General features: G+C 41.1%; 1 protein-coding gene across 1 annotated transcript in view; it reads left to right on the top strand.

Moving 5' to 3' along the window:
* The window catches only part of LOC107698427 (serine/threonine-protein kinase WNK2), a 63,447-nt gene that overhangs the window by 15,737 nt on the left and 28,342 nt on the right, over positions 1 to 19,368 (top strand). The window contains exons 3-13 of the mRNA XM_016499433.1: positions 1,570 to 1,742; positions 2,806 to 3,026; positions 3,661 to 3,818; positions 5,624 to 5,712; positions 9,568 to 9,787; positions 11,530 to 11,767; positions 12,294 to 12,400; positions 14,768 to 15,319; positions 17,593 to 17,967; positions 18,669 to 18,718; positions 18,815 to 18,974. Of these exons, the coding sequence (XP_016354919.1) occupies positions 1,570 to 1,742; positions 2,806 to 3,026; positions 3,661 to 3,818; positions 5,624 to 5,712; positions 9,568 to 9,787; positions 11,530 to 11,767; positions 12,294 to 12,400; positions 14,768 to 15,319; positions 17,593 to 17,967; positions 18,669 to 18,718; positions 18,815 to 18,974 (2,343 nt within the window). The remainder of the gene's footprint in view (positions 1 to 1,569; positions 1,743 to 2,805; positions 3,027 to 3,660; positions 3,819 to 5,623; positions 5,713 to 9,567; positions 9,788 to 11,529; positions 11,768 to 12,293; positions 12,401 to 14,767; positions 15,320 to 17,592; positions 17,968 to 18,668; positions 18,719 to 18,814; positions 18,975 to 19,368) is intronic.

Here is a 19,368-nt window from a genome sequence, read left to right as displayed (position 1 = left end):
GGGCTCTAAATTTAATATAATTTTTTTATATTTTAAAATGGAATTTTCAATATGTGGATCATGTGAACTGAAGACTGGAGTAATAATGCTGAAAATTCAGCTTTGATCACAGAAATAAATTACAGTTTAACATACATTATATTAGCTGATTTTAGCTATGTACTTACATCAGAGATAATCAGTTGTTTGGTACAGGGTACTTATTGTGTTGATGTTGTATTGCAAATCACATTTGCTGAGAGGTGGAATATGGGTAAGGTTAGGGACAGGTTTAGTGGTAGGGTTAGCTGGTTTAGGTTAGGTTTAAGGGTGGATTAAGGGCTGGAAAGAGTCAACAGTGTAATTATACATGTAACTACAGATGCACAGGAAGGAATTTTAAAATATTAGTACAATGTAAAAACATGTACACCATAAGTACATTGTATCAAATTATTAGTTTAAATGTAAGTATATAGTATTTAAAAACACTTAACATTAAGTGGATCCCACAATATGCTATGAATGAAATTATAATAATATTTCACTATTACTGTTTTACTTTGTTGTTTGATCAAATAAATGCAGCTTTGGGATAGGGCTGTCAAAATGGCTGAAAAACTAGATTCGAATTTTGTACTTAAATATAATCAAAATTCGAATTATATTCTAATTTAAAATGCATAATGAACAACGCAGCAGCGCCGCATCTAGTGGCTTCAACTGGATATCCTAACAAAAACATTATAATGCAACGACACTTACATCGTCATCGCATCTCGTGCACCGCTGATAAGGCTGCCTCCTTAACGCACACCTAAAAACGTTTTTGCATTCGAATGTGGATTTTTATTTTCAATTCGACGAATATTCGAAATGAAAAATTTTTTTACAGCCCTACTTTGGGAAGCATACCTTCTTTCATAAACATGAATTATTAGAAAGTCTTGACCAGTAGTGTGCTTTAATCGCATGTTTGAAACGTTCGTTGGTGGTTCTCCACTGTGAAAGACGAGGTGACGTAGATGGTGGAGCAGAGATCCTGCTGCTGTTCGGTGCATGTAGGGACAGACGGATGCACTCACTGAACCGCTGCATAATGCATGAGGCTGCTGGAGCTACGAAAGCCTCTCTCTTACACCAGTATATTTCCTTGTGCACATTCATCAGGGCCTAAACATGACACCCTACACACATTTGACTTCTTTAAAGAGTGAAACACGGTATAAATGTAATGTGGGACTCTGTTCTGTTCTACATGAGGAATTGAGTGAGTGGTGAAAAGTGTCACTGTATGATTATATGCTGCTGCAGGATGCTGGAGGTATTGAAGAAAAGAGACACTCAATATAGAAGATCTTTATGAGTTTAGGAGCTGAAGGCTCTCGATCTCCCGTGAGATCTTTCTGTCTGCCTGTTCCTCACTGCAGCAGCCCTGAGCTGATTTATTCGCTGCGATTAATATCAAGTGTATAATGATCCTGAATAAGTGGTTTTCATTTGAGTTTATATATCTGGGTCTCATTCCTCAAAGCAGACGATTGCTGTGCGATTGGTTGTTTTAATTGGTTGTGTGTGTGTGTGTTTCAGGACCGCAAGCTGACGAAGGTGGAGAGGCAGCGCGTTAAAGAGGAGGCTGAGATGTTGAAGGGTCTCCAGCACCCAAACATCGTGCGCTTCTATGATTTCTGGGAGTCTCCGCTGAAGGGGAAGAAGTGCATCGTGCTGGTGACAGAGCTCATGACGTCAGGCACGCTCAAAACGTGAGGAGCGCTCTGCTAAACCTCTCAGACGGACACATGATGTAAAACATTTAAAAAACCTCATTGGGTCAAGCTCAGGCCAATGAATTTAAGCATTTCTGAGACTAAACCAAGGCCCAAAATTGTCAAGCCTCACTCAACTCACAAGTAGTTTTCTCTCCGAGAAAGTGATGCCAACTTTATGCCAGCTTCACTTTAAAGGACAGTAGTAGACAATAACTTGAGGGACACACTAAAAATGTGTATTATTATTGTTAAATTAAATTTAATAATTGAAGAAATCTTTACAGTAAAGAGAATATAGACCTACTCAGCAGTGTAAGCAAATTACAAAAAAATCGATATCAAATTGAAAAATTATGATTTTGGTAGTTTAAAATGTTGTAAAAGTTTGCTTTTTTTAATCAAATTTTAACAATATGTTAAAAATGTATGATGACAGCTTTAAAATATATTGTTCAGCGTTTCAGGGCGGTAAGATCGTGATCTTTACTGGCGACACAAAAGGCACCAAATGTAAGGAGTGACCTACATAATAGTTAAAGACACCTAATATAAACTGGGTCTGTAGCTTTTATGAAATGCTATATTTCAAGTCTTCTAAAGTCGTGTGATAGTTCTGTAGTTGTTTAGAGGCATCGGGATAAGTCTGATGTCACTCATACCGTACGGCAGGGGTTCAGTTTGGAAGTGCATGATGGAGAAAGGAGACTTTCACTGGGTAATTCCTCTCACAAAGCTATCATATGACTGCAGAAGACACGTGAACCATACACTGACTGTTGTTATGGTAATTTCATGCTGACTTTGGGGGGCTTTTATGGTGCTCTTTTGTCTGTTTAATTGTCAGTAAGAGTTGAGATGTGTAAGTCTCCTTTGGCTTTCCAAGAAGGAAAAAGCCACATGATTTTGTGATGACATGATTTTTGGGTAAATCACTCCTTAAAGAAAAACAGCTTTTCTTTGAGAGCGAGAGTTCTTGAGTAGCCACTGTTACACACATGCAAGTGTTTGCAGTTGATGCAAAATACAAGTAATGCTAATTGTGTTTTGTTTTCTCCAGGTATCTGAAGCGCTTCAAGGTGATGAAACCCAAAGTGTTGCGCAGCTGGTGTCGTCAGATCCTCAAAGGCCTGCACTTCCTTCACACACGCACTCCTCCCATCATCCACCGGGACCTGAAGTGTGACAACATCTTCATCACGGGGCCCACGGGCAGCGTGAAGATTGGAGACCTGGGTCTGGCCACGCTCAAAAGAGCCTCCTTCGCCAAGAGTGTGATCGGTGAGACAGCAGTCCACTCATATACAGCTTTTGTGTTCTTTTATAGAACGGAGAGTTCCGGTGCTTGATTCTGATTGGCTGAGCTGCGTTCGAAGCTGTTGTAAATTACTCTACAAACATACACCTTTGTTTACTTCTGTGTGTTGCTCGGCAACCACTTTGTAGCAACCACAACTGTTTCTGAGGAACTACATTGTTTGGTGGAAGAATACTGTTTATATTAATATCATTACACTTTATTTGCTCTGTTTTATTTTGTGAAACCTTTCTACGTATATGGAATAACCGTTTTATAAAAGCAATAAGCCCCGTTCCTAACAACGCCCCTTAGCTGTTATAAATTCACTGTAAACCACGGCTTCCCGGGGCTTATTGCTTTATTATGACCTATTCTGGTTCATCCGATTATGCTTTCAGCTACCAATGAGTGTAGTACTCGTTTGACCACGTTCAAACCCATTTCACAGATTCCCCCCACCACAAAAAACATCTATAGATTACAAGACCACCTGCAACATTTTGTCATTAATTTGAGATTAAGCTAAATTGAGCCCCATTAAAGCAGAGTGTGTGTTTCTCTGTGGATCAGAACATCATTGCATGCTGTCATTTGTTTGTGTGATCATATCCTCAGGTACGCCAGAGTTCATGGCTCCAGAGATGTACGAGGAGCACTACGATGAGTCCGTGGACGTCTATGCGTTTGGCATGTGCATGCTGGAGATGGCCACGTCTGAATACCCATATTCAGAGTGCCAGAACGCCGCTCAGATCTATCGCAAGGTCACCAGCGTAAGTCACACCACACTTAAACATATTTTCTCATGTTCTTACTGCAGTGGTCATTTCAGGAAGAATGCTGTGATTGTGTGACTGATTTAGTCCTTGAGATCTGTTTATGAAGATCCGCCGCAGCATGTTCCTACATGTTCATAGAGCACAAACAAGGAAATATAAAGCATTAAAAGTCAACATATTATTCCCTTGAATTGGAGTCTCTCCACAAACATGACTATTTTCATGGAAAACTCTATTCTGAAAACCTCTGTTGTGGATGAGCAACTGCATTAATACCAGTTTGTAGCATTATGTTGTAACATTTTTGGAATTGATCCTTCGCAAAAGACCTGCCCCCCTTAGTTACTGTTGCTACGTCCACTCTCACGCCACACATCATGTTCTCACGCAGTGAAAAATACATCGCGGAGCAAAGAGAACACTGAGAACATGCCAACAGACGAGACAGAGCAGGTTACTTTAGGTATGAAACGAAGTCTCAGCTTTCAGATTTTGTAAGGAATTCAAACAATAAATAGCGTTTTGTGGCTCTTTAATGTGTGGTGACAGATCGCTGTAGCGCCTCAGTTCAAGCGGCACGAGAACTGATCATCTCTTCCTCTTAGTATCTAAAATAATTATATAATGATAAAAAAAAAAAAACTCAAATAATTAAATAAAATAATTAAATTGTAGCATTCCAAAAGTTTGGGAGCGAAATGAATTCTTGTGGGTGAAATCAATATCTTTTGCTTCTTTCTGTTCTTTTTTTTTATTTAAAGCTTGGTTTGTCTTATTTTAATGCATGCAGTCTTGGTTCCCTGTGGTTGAGAATCATTGATCTGGACTCTTCAGAGAGTCAGTCATTATCTTATATTCATATGTTCTGTGTGTGATTTATCTTAAACTATTAAAAGTGTTGGGTTAATAGTTTTAGAGCCAGGTCTAATGAATTAATGTGTGTGTGTTGTGTGTTGTGTAGAGGGGGCTGATGGGTATTGATTTCAGTGGCTAACTCGATCAGTGTTTCAGCTGTCCTGCGTCGTCTCTGTTTCTCTGGGAGTGTGTGTTTGATGGTCAGGGCTTCTCCAGCTCTCTGTGGGGTTTCAGCGCTGCGCTCACACTGCTGACTTCAGCACATCATGCATATGAATATGCTTCATGGAATTCAGATGAACATCACCTTGACTTGTTTCGTCTTTTTTTGAGTGAGAAAAAGAGCAAGAAGTATCAATGATTTCTTTCAGTGCTGCTGCTGCACAGAAGGCCAAGAAAGGAAATATGGAGAAAGTCACCGCTTTTATTGTTTTTGTTAGGTTGTTCTCTTTCTCAAGAACACATCCAGGTTATATTTCACCCCAAATTCAGAATATTTAGATCTCCTGCTTTGCTTTTGACATTGATGATTAAAGAGATGGTTCAACCCAAAACAAAAATTCAGTCATTTACTAGTTTCTGTTTTTCTGCAGAGCACAAAATAATATTTTCCACACAGTCGTGGTTCATAACCCCCCCCAAAAACACGCCATTAAAAACTTGTGCATTATATTTTGAAGTTATGTGATACTTTGTGTGACAATTAGACTGAAATTTAATTTATCCCCTGAAAATCACTAAACTAACATTGAGTCAGTAAACTGGAAAACTGGTTCAAAAATTGGACTCAACAATCAGAGTTCAGCTCACTGGAGGGAAAGATTACCAGTGAACAACAACGTCAGTTTTTGGTCTGTTCCTCACAAACAGATACGAATGACTTAAATGTGCTGGTCCTCTTCAGTTACTGAATCTCTCTCTCTCTCTCTCTCTCTCTCTCTCAGGGGGTGAAGCCTGCCAGTTATAATAAGGTGATGGATCCTGAGGTGAAAGAGATCATTGGCGAGTGTATTTGTCAGAATAAGGAGGAGCGGTGAGTACCGACAGCTGCTGAATGTCCATGAGCCCAGAACAGTTCAGACAGAGACAGACCTGAGCTGCCCTGCTCTTGACTGAAACACAGACTCATGAGTGCATTCAATTTCAGGAGTCGCCAACTGATGGACTCTAGTCCCAATCTGGACCGTGAAGCCTTTTGACATCATGAAATAAATACATAAATGCCAAATGCTGTTTTCTAATAAAATCTAATGTATATCAAGCACATCGAGGTCAGCTCAGCAGAGCCATTTGGGTCCTAGGCGCCATAAAAAGGGGGGCTAGAGTGAGGAACGGCCAGAGGGTTAGAGTGAGCAGAGGCCGGGGGCTAGAGTGAGCAGAGGGCGGGGGCTAGAGTGAGGAGAGGTGTCGGGCTTGAGAATGGCGCCGCCGGCGGATTCGACGAATGACGTAGACGTGGGGGCGTGTTAGAACGAGCCGTTTTAGGTAGGCGTGGTTGACTCTTAACTTTTATAAAGAATATCTCTTTGGATTTGAGACTTTAGTCTTTGCAACTTTACAGATCTTCTTTATGCACCAAGAGCTTGTAACACTCCAAAGAGAAAGGAAAAATTTTAATCGCATCATATGACCCCTTTAAATGGTACAAGAAAGTCTTAATTATGATTTCAGGAGGTCTTAAATTTGGGGAGGATAGACGAGAATTGCGATACGGCTGAATGTGACGATTAAACTTCAAAAGGCTGTGATTTCATTGAATAAACATGAGCTCTGCTGTTACCGGGGAAACCACTGTATTTCTGCTGTTCTGACAGTGCCTCCTGCTGGCAGAGAATGAGTGCGTTTCACTCCGTTTTTGTTCAGACCAATGTGAAAATCAACCCATGTTTTTAGATTAGCCTCTAACACACACACTGGCGAGTAAAATCTAAGAATTTATTAGCCGATGGCTAACGATAGACATTATTTAGTCGCCCAGAGTAAGATTTACTCACATAGTAGAGGGTTGTCAATTTTATTTTATTTGTGCAGGTCTTTAAAAAAGTCTTACATTTGAGCTTAAATATCCTGCAGATACCCTGGTCTGGTAAAAACCATCAGTTCATGTTTTTATTCTCAGATTTTACACTCACCAGTCTCAGATTGACTAACAGTGAAGTAAACACTTCAGCAGGCTACGCTTTAGTGTCCCATTACTATGCTAGCATAAAATGTCTTTATGACCTTAAAATTAATAATGCATTCAAATAATAGAAAAAGTATTTGTTAGATGCAGTCACTCCTTGTTCTTGCTGGATAACAGGTGATCCAGCAGACAGCATGATATTTCAGATAAACAACTAAAACTACAATGCAATGGTGAGTGTGTGAAGTGATGGAGACAATTGTGCAAAAAGTGGCGGGAACTTTTGTCCCACCTATCCCAACATGTAAATGAGCTTATGCTACCAGTGTCTACTGTACTAAGGAACATTTCCAGGTTTACCTTTTGTTTTAATGAAACGTTTTCAGAGGAATTGTAATTAAATCATGCAAGGCATGTGTGCTATTCTGTGTTAACTATGAAGGAAACAGAATAACTTTTCAAGCAGTTCAGACAAATTTCCAGGTTAATCCACCGCCCACATTCGGTTTTATCTGAATACAGACACAAATAATTTTGCCATCGCAGCGGACACGGATCGTGTTGATCATTATAGTGTTGAATGCATTCATCAAACACAGCTGTTCAACCCTGTTACCAAACATACTGTACGAAAATTAAACACTTTATAGTTTATTTTATGGGATAAAAAGTTTATCTGTAAATACAAACCAAGTTTTATTCCCAAAGCAGCTAATCCCTGCTGGGTGACTGCTTAACTTCTGAACCTGCAGCTCTATTATCAATGCCGCTTGGTTGTAATTCTATGCATTTTTATTTCAAATGCAATCAGTCGATGTTTATTGCTAGAAAATAAATCACACAAGTGTTTGAAAGGGCTTAAACTGTAATCACACACGTCCCAAATGCTGTCAATAGGGCTCCAAAGTGCAAGCAGAAACTAAATCACTCATAATATACAGTAGTTTGAGTTTCTGAGGTTGTCGATCAGCATTTCCTGAAGGTTACGCGCCTTTGACCTTTTGCTGGAGAAGAAAGAAAATGATTTTAATTGTACTTTGTGCCCTGTTGCGTCCAGTAACGGCTCCGCCGACAAAAAGTGGTGGGAACTGTTGCCAAAAAACAATGTCTGTCCACTAAAGAACTTCATGTTAGGTACCATTTGTTTTAATGAAATAGTATAATTTTGTCTATAATTAATATCATAAAATAATTTTGTCAATTATACAAGGCATATGCTATACTGTATGTTAACTATGGAAGGAACAGAATAACATTTTGAAATGGGATTTTCATGTAGTTCAGACAAATTTCCAGATTAATTCCCACGCACAGTTGGTTTTATCTGAATGCAGACACGAATAATTTTGCCATTGATCATGACTTTGCTACATTATAGCGTTGACTGCATTCATCAAATTCAGCTGTTCAACCCTGTTACCAAACTTATTGTAAGAAAAAAGAAACACTTATTTTATGGGATAAAAAGTTTGTCTGTAAATACAGAAGATTTATTCCCAAAGTAGCTCGTCGCAGCTGAGTGACTGGTTAACTCATTCTGCTTGTAATCTGTGCATTTATCTTTCAAATGTGATCATTTCATGTTTACTTCTGGAAAATAAATCACACAAGTGTTGGAAAGGGTTTTAAATGATTTAAATCATAATCGCACATATCCCAAATGCTGTTAATAGGGTTTCAAATTGCAAACAGAAGCTAAATACACTCATATAAAGCGCAGTAGTTTGACTGAGGCTGTTGTTCAGAATTTCCTGAAGGCATATCACCATTTGTGACCTGTGCTGGCAAAATGAGTCACAATGAGCAAATAAAAAAAAAATGTTCAGAAGACCTTCAAAATAATGTATGATTTGTCGGAATCGGACGAAAAATGACTGAGCTCCACCCGTTTGAATTCGATAGAGTCAGCAAACTCAATTCTGAGAAAAATCAAGTTTTCTGAAGGTTCCAAAGTGAATCAGCGAGCAATATTGCATCTTTTCCTCCACTTCCTTTCTTAAAAATACTATATTAATAATCACAATATAGCTATTTTTATTTTATCTTTGTTATTATAAATAAGAACCGATGCAAAAAAAGCAGAAGAACAAATATAAGAAAGAAACAAATAATGCATTACCTTTTCCATTTTACATCTAAACAAGCATTCAAGAAAAACAAATAATCAAATGTAAAATCCCCTTAGTGTGTTCATTACAAATAAATTGACTATTAAAACTACAAAAGCAGTGTCAACTGCAGCGAGTGATTCTTTTATGGTTAGATTAACATTAATGAGACAGATGGCCTATATAGTAAGTCCTACTGTAAAGCACATATCTAACATAATGTTACACATCAGACGTTTTTCCCCAGCAGTTCCCCAAACATTCGCTTAAGACATAACTGATTATGTTTGCGTGAAAACTTAAATACTGTAATAATCCTATGTATGTGTATATTTATCGGGATTGCGTGCTGAAGCAAGCAGAGAAAAGGTAGTCCTCTTAGAAAACGTACAATTAAAGATATTTTTAGATGTTTAATTACTATTTGAAACATTGGGATCGCTAGACGAGGGTTTAATGAACTAACTTTTGTGAAAACAGAATTTGACTGAAATCAATATTTTTCACCTTTTTTTTTGCCTGTAGCTCAAAATTAGACTGTGCATTCCCACTCGTTTTGGCAGCACAGCTCACAATTGCTGAAGAAGAAAACCGTTTATTTGAACGTTGTGCCCTCTTGCGTCCAGTAACCGCTCCGCCGATGCTCTTCCCACAGTTACTCCATCAAGGACCTGCTGAATCACGCGTTCTTCGCGGAGGACACCGGCGTGAGGGTGGAGCTGGCGGAGGAGGACGACGGCTTGAAGACGTGCATTGCGCTGAAGCTGTGGGTGGAGGATCCCCGCAAGCTGAAGGGCAAGTACAGGGACGGAGGAGCCATCGAGTTCAGCTTCGACCTGGAGAAGGAGGTCCCTGAAGCCGTGGCGCAGGAGATGGTGTGTGTTCGAGCGATTTGACCACCGTAATGAGATCAAAGAGAAATTATTGCATTGCGTTTGATTCAGTTATTGAATCCAGCTTCCTAACAGAACTGTTCAGTTTCAAAATAACCATGTAAATGTAGTAAACAAGATTTAACTGTGGTATGTGAACACCACAAACACAAGCGGTGTGTTTCATGGCCCATGAAATCTGACGTTGTCTTCCTGTTTCACTGGTATCTTATCTATCCACACTGATCTAGAGATATTTCCAGTCTGTATTGTGAAACACAGGAGTTAATGGAATAATGTCCTGGCCAGCAGTGAATTATCCTGTTAGAGCGGTGGGTGATATGTTCATGAATGAACTCCTTTCTATCCTCTCGTAACCTCTGCTCGTGAGGCCATTTTCCCTTTCAGGTTTTATTTGGCCACTTGAGTCCTGTGTTTGGTCACACTTGTTGAGACTTCATGAAAACCACCCTCACTTTCTCAGGAACTCTGGATCACCTGCTTTAGTTCTTACCAAAACCGGTTTGGAGATTTTAATACAGGACACACTTATGCTGAGCAGTCAAAGCCACTTGAGCGCATTATATATGCTCAAACATGCGCTTAAGGACAGTATGCGACCTCCTGGACCCGTTTGGATTGGAAAATCTTGTTGCTGTAATCACACGTTATGTAATCGGAGCATTTTAATGTGTGGGAGCGTTTGCTAAAGAGAAAATGAGTCGGCAGCTGCTATTTATACGGATCGCTGCAAACATTACAAAGGTTTTCTTGTTTCACCCTGTCAGCCATTTGTTCACTAGACAGATATTGATCTTTCCGTTTTGCCATTCTACACAAAAACCTTCATGGATGAATCTCACAAAAGCGCAAAATTAATGTTAGCACTGTTTTTGTTTTTTTATATGACAGTTATCCTCTGTAATGTGAGAAGATCTGCAAAGTGTTGTGCATCTATAGTTTTTAAATCCTTTTTTGATTATGTATTAAAATAAAATAATACAATGTAGTGCAATGAGAATTGCCAGAATCAAATATTTTATATTTAATATAATATGTTTAAATGTGACCCTGGAGCACAAAAGCAGTCTTAAGTCGCTGGGGTATATTTGTAGCAATAGCCAACAATACATTGTATGGGTCAAAATTATAGATTTTTCTTTTATGCCAAAAATCATTGGGATATTAAGTAAATATCATGTTCCATGAAGATATTTAGTACATTTCTTACAGTAAATAAATCAAAACTTAATTTTTGATTAGTAATATGCATTGCTAAGAACTTCATTTGGACAACTTTAAAGATGATTTTCTCAATATTTAGATTTTTTTGCTCCCTCAGATTCCAGATTTTCAAATAGTTGTATCTCGGCCAAATATTGTCCAATCCTAACAAACCATACATCAATGGAAAGCTTATTTATTCAGCTTTCAGATGATGTATAAATCAGGGTCACAAATTTCTGCTTATTTTTATTTCCAGTTTTTATAAATTAGAGACAGCACATCAAAAGCAACCATGATTTCATTCTTCTTCTTTTTTTTTTAACAATTGTTCTTGTTGTCGTTAGTCATATTTGGTTGTATTTTTCTTCTGTATAGTGCAGTGCATCTAGTTAAAGCTTTCCTCCAAAGACAGTTTTCCTTTAATTCTGTGATCTGCGTTCCTCTGTTCCTTAAATAGAGCCCTCACTTCTGCTCTAAAAGTGCGTGTTCACACCAGCCCCCTCTCATCCTTCCATCAGGTTGAGTCTGGTTTCTTCCATGAGAGCGATGCAAAGATAGTGGGCAAGTCTCTCCGTGACCGAGTGGCTCTGATCAAGTGGCGCAGGGAGAGGACGGTGCCGAGAGCCTCCCAGGCCGTGCCGGGTGAGACGGGGCCCGTCCTCTGTGAACCGCCCAGTCTGCTGGAGCCTGAAGAGCCGGAGGTGGATCAGCATGTCCTCATGTGTCCGCTCGGTGCCAGGACCACCTCCACCACATGTAAGCCTGCATGCTTGTGAAGGTTTGGGGTTAAATACAGCTTCAGCTCTATGGAGAGAGTCTTCCACATCATGCTGTTTACCGAAGAAATTAAGCATTTAATAATAAACACTGAATCTTTGTTAACACCCAAATAATCACAGAAGTACACTAATGCATTTGGTCAAATATGAACCATTATTAATAACTGAGCAGCAAATCAGTATATTAGAATTTCTGAAGATCATGTGACACTGAAGACTGGAGTAATGATGCTGAAAATACAGCTGCGCATCACAGAAATAAATTACAGTTTAACAGATATTCACATAGAATGCTCTAAATACTAAAATAACTATTCAAATATCAGACTGCTGTTAAAATATGAACATGAGTCACAGACTCCCTTACAAACATAGTTTGTGTAACAATCTCCAGTCATTTTACTCATTTTGTTACCATGTAAACTAAGGGACGAGTGATTCTGTCGTGTGTTTGGTGCAGAATATTCCTAGTACGTGTTTGTCTTCTCTCTGTGTCTCTCTAGCTGACAGTGGCATCGGCTCAAACGTGTACTCGGACTCCCACAGCAGTGGTCTGCACAGTGTCATACACCAGTCATTACAGGAATCTGTCTCCACAGCAAACCAGCAGGTCCGTATCACTCCCCATCACTGTTGCTGATGCACGTCAGAAACCATAGTGATCTGTGAAGTTTGCATTGCCCTGCTAGCGTGTGAAGTGTGCGGGCACATGCATGCTTGTACTTGCATAGCTTTTAAATATAGACCATCATTTTATCATAATGACACAATGTTTGCAGCTCTGTAACTGGACCGTGTTTTCACCTTGTCATCAACCACTTCATTTTTGCCTGGTGGTTTCATTATTTTGCTTATGTAGCATGCATGATGACATGGTTTGTGTTTCATTAGTCTGTTTTGTTAGTGGTGTTGGCTAATGCAGGCGTCACTATCACTGGTGCTCACACTCATCTGTGCTCCAGACATGAATGATTCCTTAAAGTTATGCAGCTTGTTGAGAAAACAAAAAGATGTGCTGTTACTTTTATAAGCTATCAGATGTAAAATTTTCATCTGGATGATGATAAAATTACAAAAATAAATAAATAATAAAATAAATAAATCTATGTCTACAGAGCAGAATATCATAGAGATTATTTTAAACAGCTGTCATTTTAAAAGTGGGATATCTACACCTGGAAAAAGCTATGGCAATTAAAATCCTAAACACTATATTTTTGTAATGAATATAGTGTATTGTACACACAACATTTTAGCCTATTCAAACATCATTCAATTTTCCTCTAAAAATGTACAAATCTAGTTTGTTGTGTCCTTTATTTGTTGTGTGTTTTTAGCTCTGCGCTACAGGTCCTTGTTTGCCATTCCATGATAATAGTTCAGAGAAGTGGCTTTTCTTCCAGGGTGCACGTCATGAAGGCACTTCTGTAAATGAGTTAATCAGAAGTCACGAGCGTCTCTGTTTCCTGCTCCAACCCACGAGTACTTCCTCCTTTCAAATACCACGAGACCAATCAGAGATGACAGAAGATGCATTCGGAAGTTCTTGCAATGGAAATTTGCTGCGCGCTCCTTGGCCTGTTACGACTCGTCGCTATAGCGACACATCAGTGGGGCCGTCCTCTGAGACAAATGGGGAGGAGTCTGTCTCCATGGCAAGGCAGGGGCGTCGGCTTTCGTTAAGCCCCACCTCTCAGCAGCTGCCACCCCCATGTCAGGGCTGCCTGTCGTTATTCCTGCTTGGGACATGTGCAGATAGAAGACATTCGCCCTATTCTTCATTTATGCTTCCGCACATCCCTGATGTCCGCAGGGGCTCCTTCAGTGAGACCTCTGACCTCTCCCAGCTTAACAAATCTCTGGAGAGCATCACAGGCCACAAACATCAGCCTGCTCCTGCCTTTCTGAGAGCCCCGCCGATGACGTCCGAAAGAGTCAGCCAAAGCGATGACCTGACATCCCGTCGCAGAGCGAGCTTTTGTGCTGGCGAGCGCTCTGTGACTGATGTGGTAGGTCGCTCCGCCGGAGGACACGGTGTCACCCTGCCGCTTGTAGAGGAAATGCTCTGGATTCCTCCAGCCTTTGCAGTGGTTCTGCTGTCGCTCCCAGGTGCCTGTAGGACTCTTCTCCTCTATGCTTCCTCTCAGCGGCTGTAACCGTACTTACCTGTCCCTACTGCTATTCTCTAACAGAGGAGATCCCAACAATCCACTTTCCTCCCCGAAACCTACCCATTAACCACGCTTACGATATGTCTGATGTCATGATGCTAAACTTCTTTATTAATCGTTTCATGCTTTCATTTGACCTAGTTGTGTGTGGTCTGCATGGCTCTGTGTTACTCACTGTAGCAGCTGTCGGCGTTTGCTGTTTTATTCGTACACAACAATCCAACATACTAGACTTTGGGCCAGATTTACCAACAGCTTGAGGCAACACAAACCCACTTTAGGCTTTAAAAAATTTCTGTCAGGATTTACTAAAGACATGCGGTGAAAAATAAGTGATGAAAAGGTATGGACAAAGTTATTTTTGCATATGCATTTGTAGGAGTTTCCCTTTCAGACGCAAAGGGAGGAGAGTATTCATGCAAGGCGATTTAGTAAGGTTTCTGCTAGTCAGTTTACAGGTGTTTGCACCATTATTTAACGCCCCAAAAAAAGCATGTCTTAACCCATTTTGTGCCTGTGTTGTTAGTAGATTACCTGCAGCTGATTATCATCGGCTCTATTTGTTTGCGACCTTATGCTAATTTGCACTGCTCTTGGTAGATTGCGTTGGTCATTATGAAGATGAGCTGTGTTCTTTAATTTGTGCATTGTCTGTAGATCAACCGCAGAACTTTCCACTCCCATCAGTGCTTTTATGCGATTGTGGTCTAAAGCAAATTTGCCCTGTTTAGTAAATCTGGCCTATAGTTTGTGTAATGGAACGGAAGTGTATGTGGGTTCTCATGAGTTTGTTTCCTCTTCTGCAGTATTCTGTTCTGAGAGTCCAAAGCCAGGCTGCACCGGCTGCAGCTCAACACATGCAGATGTACCCTCCTGTCTCCTCAGAGACCCCCGCGCAGGCCACCGGACAGATTCTGTCCACTCCCCAGCCGCTGGCACTTCTGCAGGGCGTCTCGACTGCACCACAAACCGTGAATCCACAGCAGCTCGCATCTACAAGTCAGACTGCAGAGTTGAACGCGCAGGCCCATGTGCAGCATCAGCCTGCCTCTGTGCCACATAGTGCCACGCGTCCGAGTTACCATCCTGCCGCAGCAGAGCTAGCCATTGCACACACATTTCCACCCATGCAGCACACTGAACTCAGTCTCCCATCTAAAACAGAAGCAGCGCTGCCTGCAGATCAGAGTTTTCAGAGCGGAGCATCTGTACAGCCTCAACAAACACCTGTGTTACAACATTTGCAGCAACCAACTGCGAATGCCACAACAGATGGGCAACACCGCGACTTCTCAAACGTGCAGCAAACTGCTCCTGTGCAGCTGAGCCAGACCGGCCCTGCACCACCTGTCCCACAGGTATGCTTGTTTGTCATTTATTGTTTTTATCTTTTATGTGAACCCTGCATGCAATTCCCAGCTGTTTGAAAACCTGTGCTCAATACCACCTTCAGATGTGAAACCTATCATCATATCTTATATCTTGAGCAAGTAGCAAACTGAACGGGATAAGTGTATAAAAATCAAACTACTATACACAAAAGCAGTTTCAGTGTTGGAGAAATTTTTTTTTTTACTATTCTGTAATTGTAAGACCAGATCATTTGTACCCAAAGGCCACTCCAGACATACGTTTCTAATATCTGACAGTTCACAGTCTCTGAAGCCTATTTTATTGGCTTTGGGTATGATTTCAGTTTAGGATATTGTGACGTGTACATTCCCGGAAGAAAACTCAGGACTATAATTAAGGCATCTGAGAGAGTTCAGAAACTGCTCTTACTGAAATAGAGAAAATTTGCTGACTAACTTGTACTGTAAGACTAGTCTAAGTTTATGTAACTGGCCACAGGGCTGCCCAATCCTGTTCCTGGACAGAATTCTACAGAATCCTACAGAATTCAGCTCCAACAGACATCTGTAATCAAGTTTTCCTGAAGATCTTAATGAGCTGCTTCATGTGTGTTTAGTTTGTTTAGAGTTGGAGCTGAACTTTGCAGGAAGGTAGGTCTCCAGGAGCAGGACTGAACACCCTACTGTAGACTAACAGTGACCAGACAAGAACGAGTCCGAGGAGTGACCTACATCTGCAAACCTTCTGTGTTTTCTTGCATCCTCTTGCTTTTCTCTTTGCACATTTGTATTTCTCTCTTTCTATGCTATTAGCTCTGCACTCAGACACAGCTAATGGACGGCTGGCAGCCAGTAGGTCAGTCCACCTCCAATCTGCTGACACAACCCATTGCTCCTCCACAGGCGCCAGCTTACCTCACACAGGTACACCCTACTGCCGGCTCTTCAGCTGCTCAGATGCTGGATTTGTGTAATTTTGTGTAAACAGTGCACTGTATAAAGGACATTTGGCTGACCAAAGTTAGCATGCGTTTAGTTCTGATCGTGATGGTGGTTAATTCTTCCCATGCTACAATGCGCTTTTGTCTCCTCCTCCAGTTTCCTTCTATTAACACAGCTCAGTCATTTGGGACCCCTCTTCCTGGATGTGACTCGTACCCCGCCTGCTTTCCCTCTGTGCAGTCGTCCCCCGTCCCCACGCACCCCGACATCTCGCCAGTGTCATGTTCACAGATAGAGAGCTCTGCACTAACCCAGTACCCCCACCTGTCCTCCACCTCCCCTATACCCACACAATGTCCCGCTCCAGTGTTCGCGCCTCCAGTTCCCACAGTTCACCAGTACCAGCAGGCCTACTCTGTTGCTCAGCAGCCCGCTGTAAACTCCATAGCCACTCTCTCCCAACATTCCCACAGTCAGGCCACACCCACTGTGCACCAAAGCCCCCACCCCTCTCCAAACCCCGCCTCAATGTGTGTCGGAGTCCCTCCCACTAAACAAGCTCCGCCCACCCAGGTAGGGTATATCAGTGCCTTAAAGGGATAGTTCACACAAAAATTTAAATTCTGTAATCATTTACTCGCCTGCATGTCATTCCAAACGATGTGACGTTATTTGTCTTTCTTTTCGAACACATTCATGAAACGTATTCCTACTGGCACACTGGATTGAGTCTACTGAACATAATATGCATTGAATGGTTACCGAATTTTTGAATCACGACGGTTTTCAGAGGAAATATTTACCCGCGTACTAATTCAGTTTATAAAACGGATAGTTCTGGTCCTTGATTCTGATTGGCTGAGCCGCGTTCGAAGCTGTTGTAAATTACTCTACAAACATACACCTTTGTTTACTTCTGTGTGTTGCTGGGCAACCACTTTGTTGGAACCACAACTGTTTCTGAGGAGCTACATTGTTTGGTGGAAGAATACTGTTTATATTAATATCATTACACTTTATTTGCTCTGTTTTATTTTGTGAAACCTTTCTACGTATATGGAATAACCGTTTTATAAAAGCAATAAGCCCCGTGAAGCTGTGGTTTACAGTGAATTTATAACGGCTAAAGGGGCTTTAGCTAACAACGCCCCTTAGCTGTTATAAATTCACTGTAAACCATGGCTTCTTGGGGCTTATTGCTTTAATTAACATTCAAATTCAAATATTGTGAGTGTTTAAGTCATAGTGTCCCATTTTTTGACTACAGATTTGAAAGTTCATTGAAATTGTTTGAACTTGACCTATTCACGTATTTTGAAAAATCGTAAATTTTTCAGGGAGCCCAGCACCAAACTGTACATGTGGACCAGAACTCTTCGGGTAGCTCCGATCACGCCCGTGTCTCTCAGATGATGACACACTTGACTCCAGCTCCTGCTCAGAGCTCCAGCTTCCCGTCCCACAGCAGCTATAATGTGCCTCAGCCTGCTACAGTACCGCAGCTCTCGCCCTTCAGACCCGTCCTCGACACATTCGGCTCTGCTGTGACCGTGGACCAAAACCAGCCTCATCAGCACTCCAGCCAAGCCTTTTTACCCCCCGTCCTGCATGCTGGAGCCGGTGCCAGCCACCTGGGCAGCGGCAGTGTTACTCCAGTGCAGCAGCACAGCACCAGCGGCTGTGGAGGAACCTCCACTGAAATATTCACTGAGGTGACACGCTTCACTTCAGTATCTATACAGTGACAACATCAATAGGAATAAAGGCTCTGTATTATCGTGCTGCCTTTAGAGATATCTCATTTTGGATTAACTCAAAGGCAGCATCTCATTCTGCATTTTAGTGGAAAAGGCAATCCCATAACACAACGACAAGCTCCAAACACCATTAGTGATGTGTACAGTACATGCAGCGGTCACTTCAAGGAAGTATTATTGTCGTTTACGATCATGTGATCATAAGTGTCATTTTGTATCCAGAGGATCTTTTTCTTACCTCTGATGCTCTCAGGCACCCAGGATTGGCAGCAGAAATGCTTAAATCTTTTCTTATTTTCATGTTGGCTTGTTTTTACCAAAGTCCACATGGACAGACAGACTGTATGTACATTGTAATAAATTTGATTTGCATCATAAATCTTTACAGCTATAAACAATTTTGATACTGCGTTATCTAGGTAATATTCTGTTCTACATAAAGTGGCAGTGATGCATAGATTTGCGTGGGGTGCGCCAGGAGATATCATAGATTATAAATGGAATTAATTTATTGGTTTAGTCCAATTAATGGACTGTTTTACTACATTTTTGCGTGTGCTGTGTATTTTTGTATTTATATTTAGCCTAGCAAAATGCAATCTCTAGTGGCATCATGTGCCATTGCCATTGAATTCATTGCCTTCTGTGCACTTTAGGAGCATGTTCCTGATACACAGGCAGCACCAGCTGGGTCCACTTATGACAGGTGGGATTCTCTGTTCATAGATCAGTGCCATATTCTCGTTTTCATCTTGCCTTATGCATGCAGAAGCTCAGTGATTGGGTCTTTGCTCTTTTGCAGTATAAACTCAGATGCCACAGCCGGTAAAGAGGTGAGCGATGGGAACGAGGGTTCCAGCAGGGCTCGCAGTGAATCACGAGTGCGAAAACCCAATCGCAAAACGTCCCGCACGCGCTTCCGGCAAGACACGATCAACAGACCCAAACTCACCATGATCAAAGTGAGTCTGGATCTCACGGTGAAACAGATGCAGAATGTCCAAACATGATCTTAAAGAGATAGTTCATCCAAAAATGAAAAGTAACCCGTGATTTATTCACCCTCAAGCCAGTCTAGGTGTATATGACAAAATCTCAGCCTCCATTCACTCCCATTATAAAACTTGGAAGAGCCAGGACATTTTTTAATATAACTCCGATTGGATTCGTCTGAAAGAAGAAAGTCATACACTCCTAGGATGCCTTGAGGGTGAGTTAATCATGGGCTAATTTTCATTTTTGGGTGAACTATCACTTTAAGATGCTAGCTGTCAAAAATAAAGTGATTTATGAAGTTTATAACTGTTTGAGTGTTTCATGGGTTAAAGCTCAGACCTGAGTTCTGGTTTGGACATT

This window comes from Sinocyclocheilus anshuiensis, unplaced genomic scaffold, assembly GCF_001515605.1.
Source record: "Sinocyclocheilus anshuiensis isolate Anshui unplaced genomic scaffold, SAMN03320099.WGS_v1.1 scaffold1662, whole genome shotgun sequence".
NCBI lineage: Eukaryota > Metazoa > Chordata > Actinopteri > Cypriniformes > Cyprinidae > Sinocyclocheilus > Sinocyclocheilus anshuiensis.
This window is presented reverse-complemented; position numbering and strand designations above follow the sequence as displayed.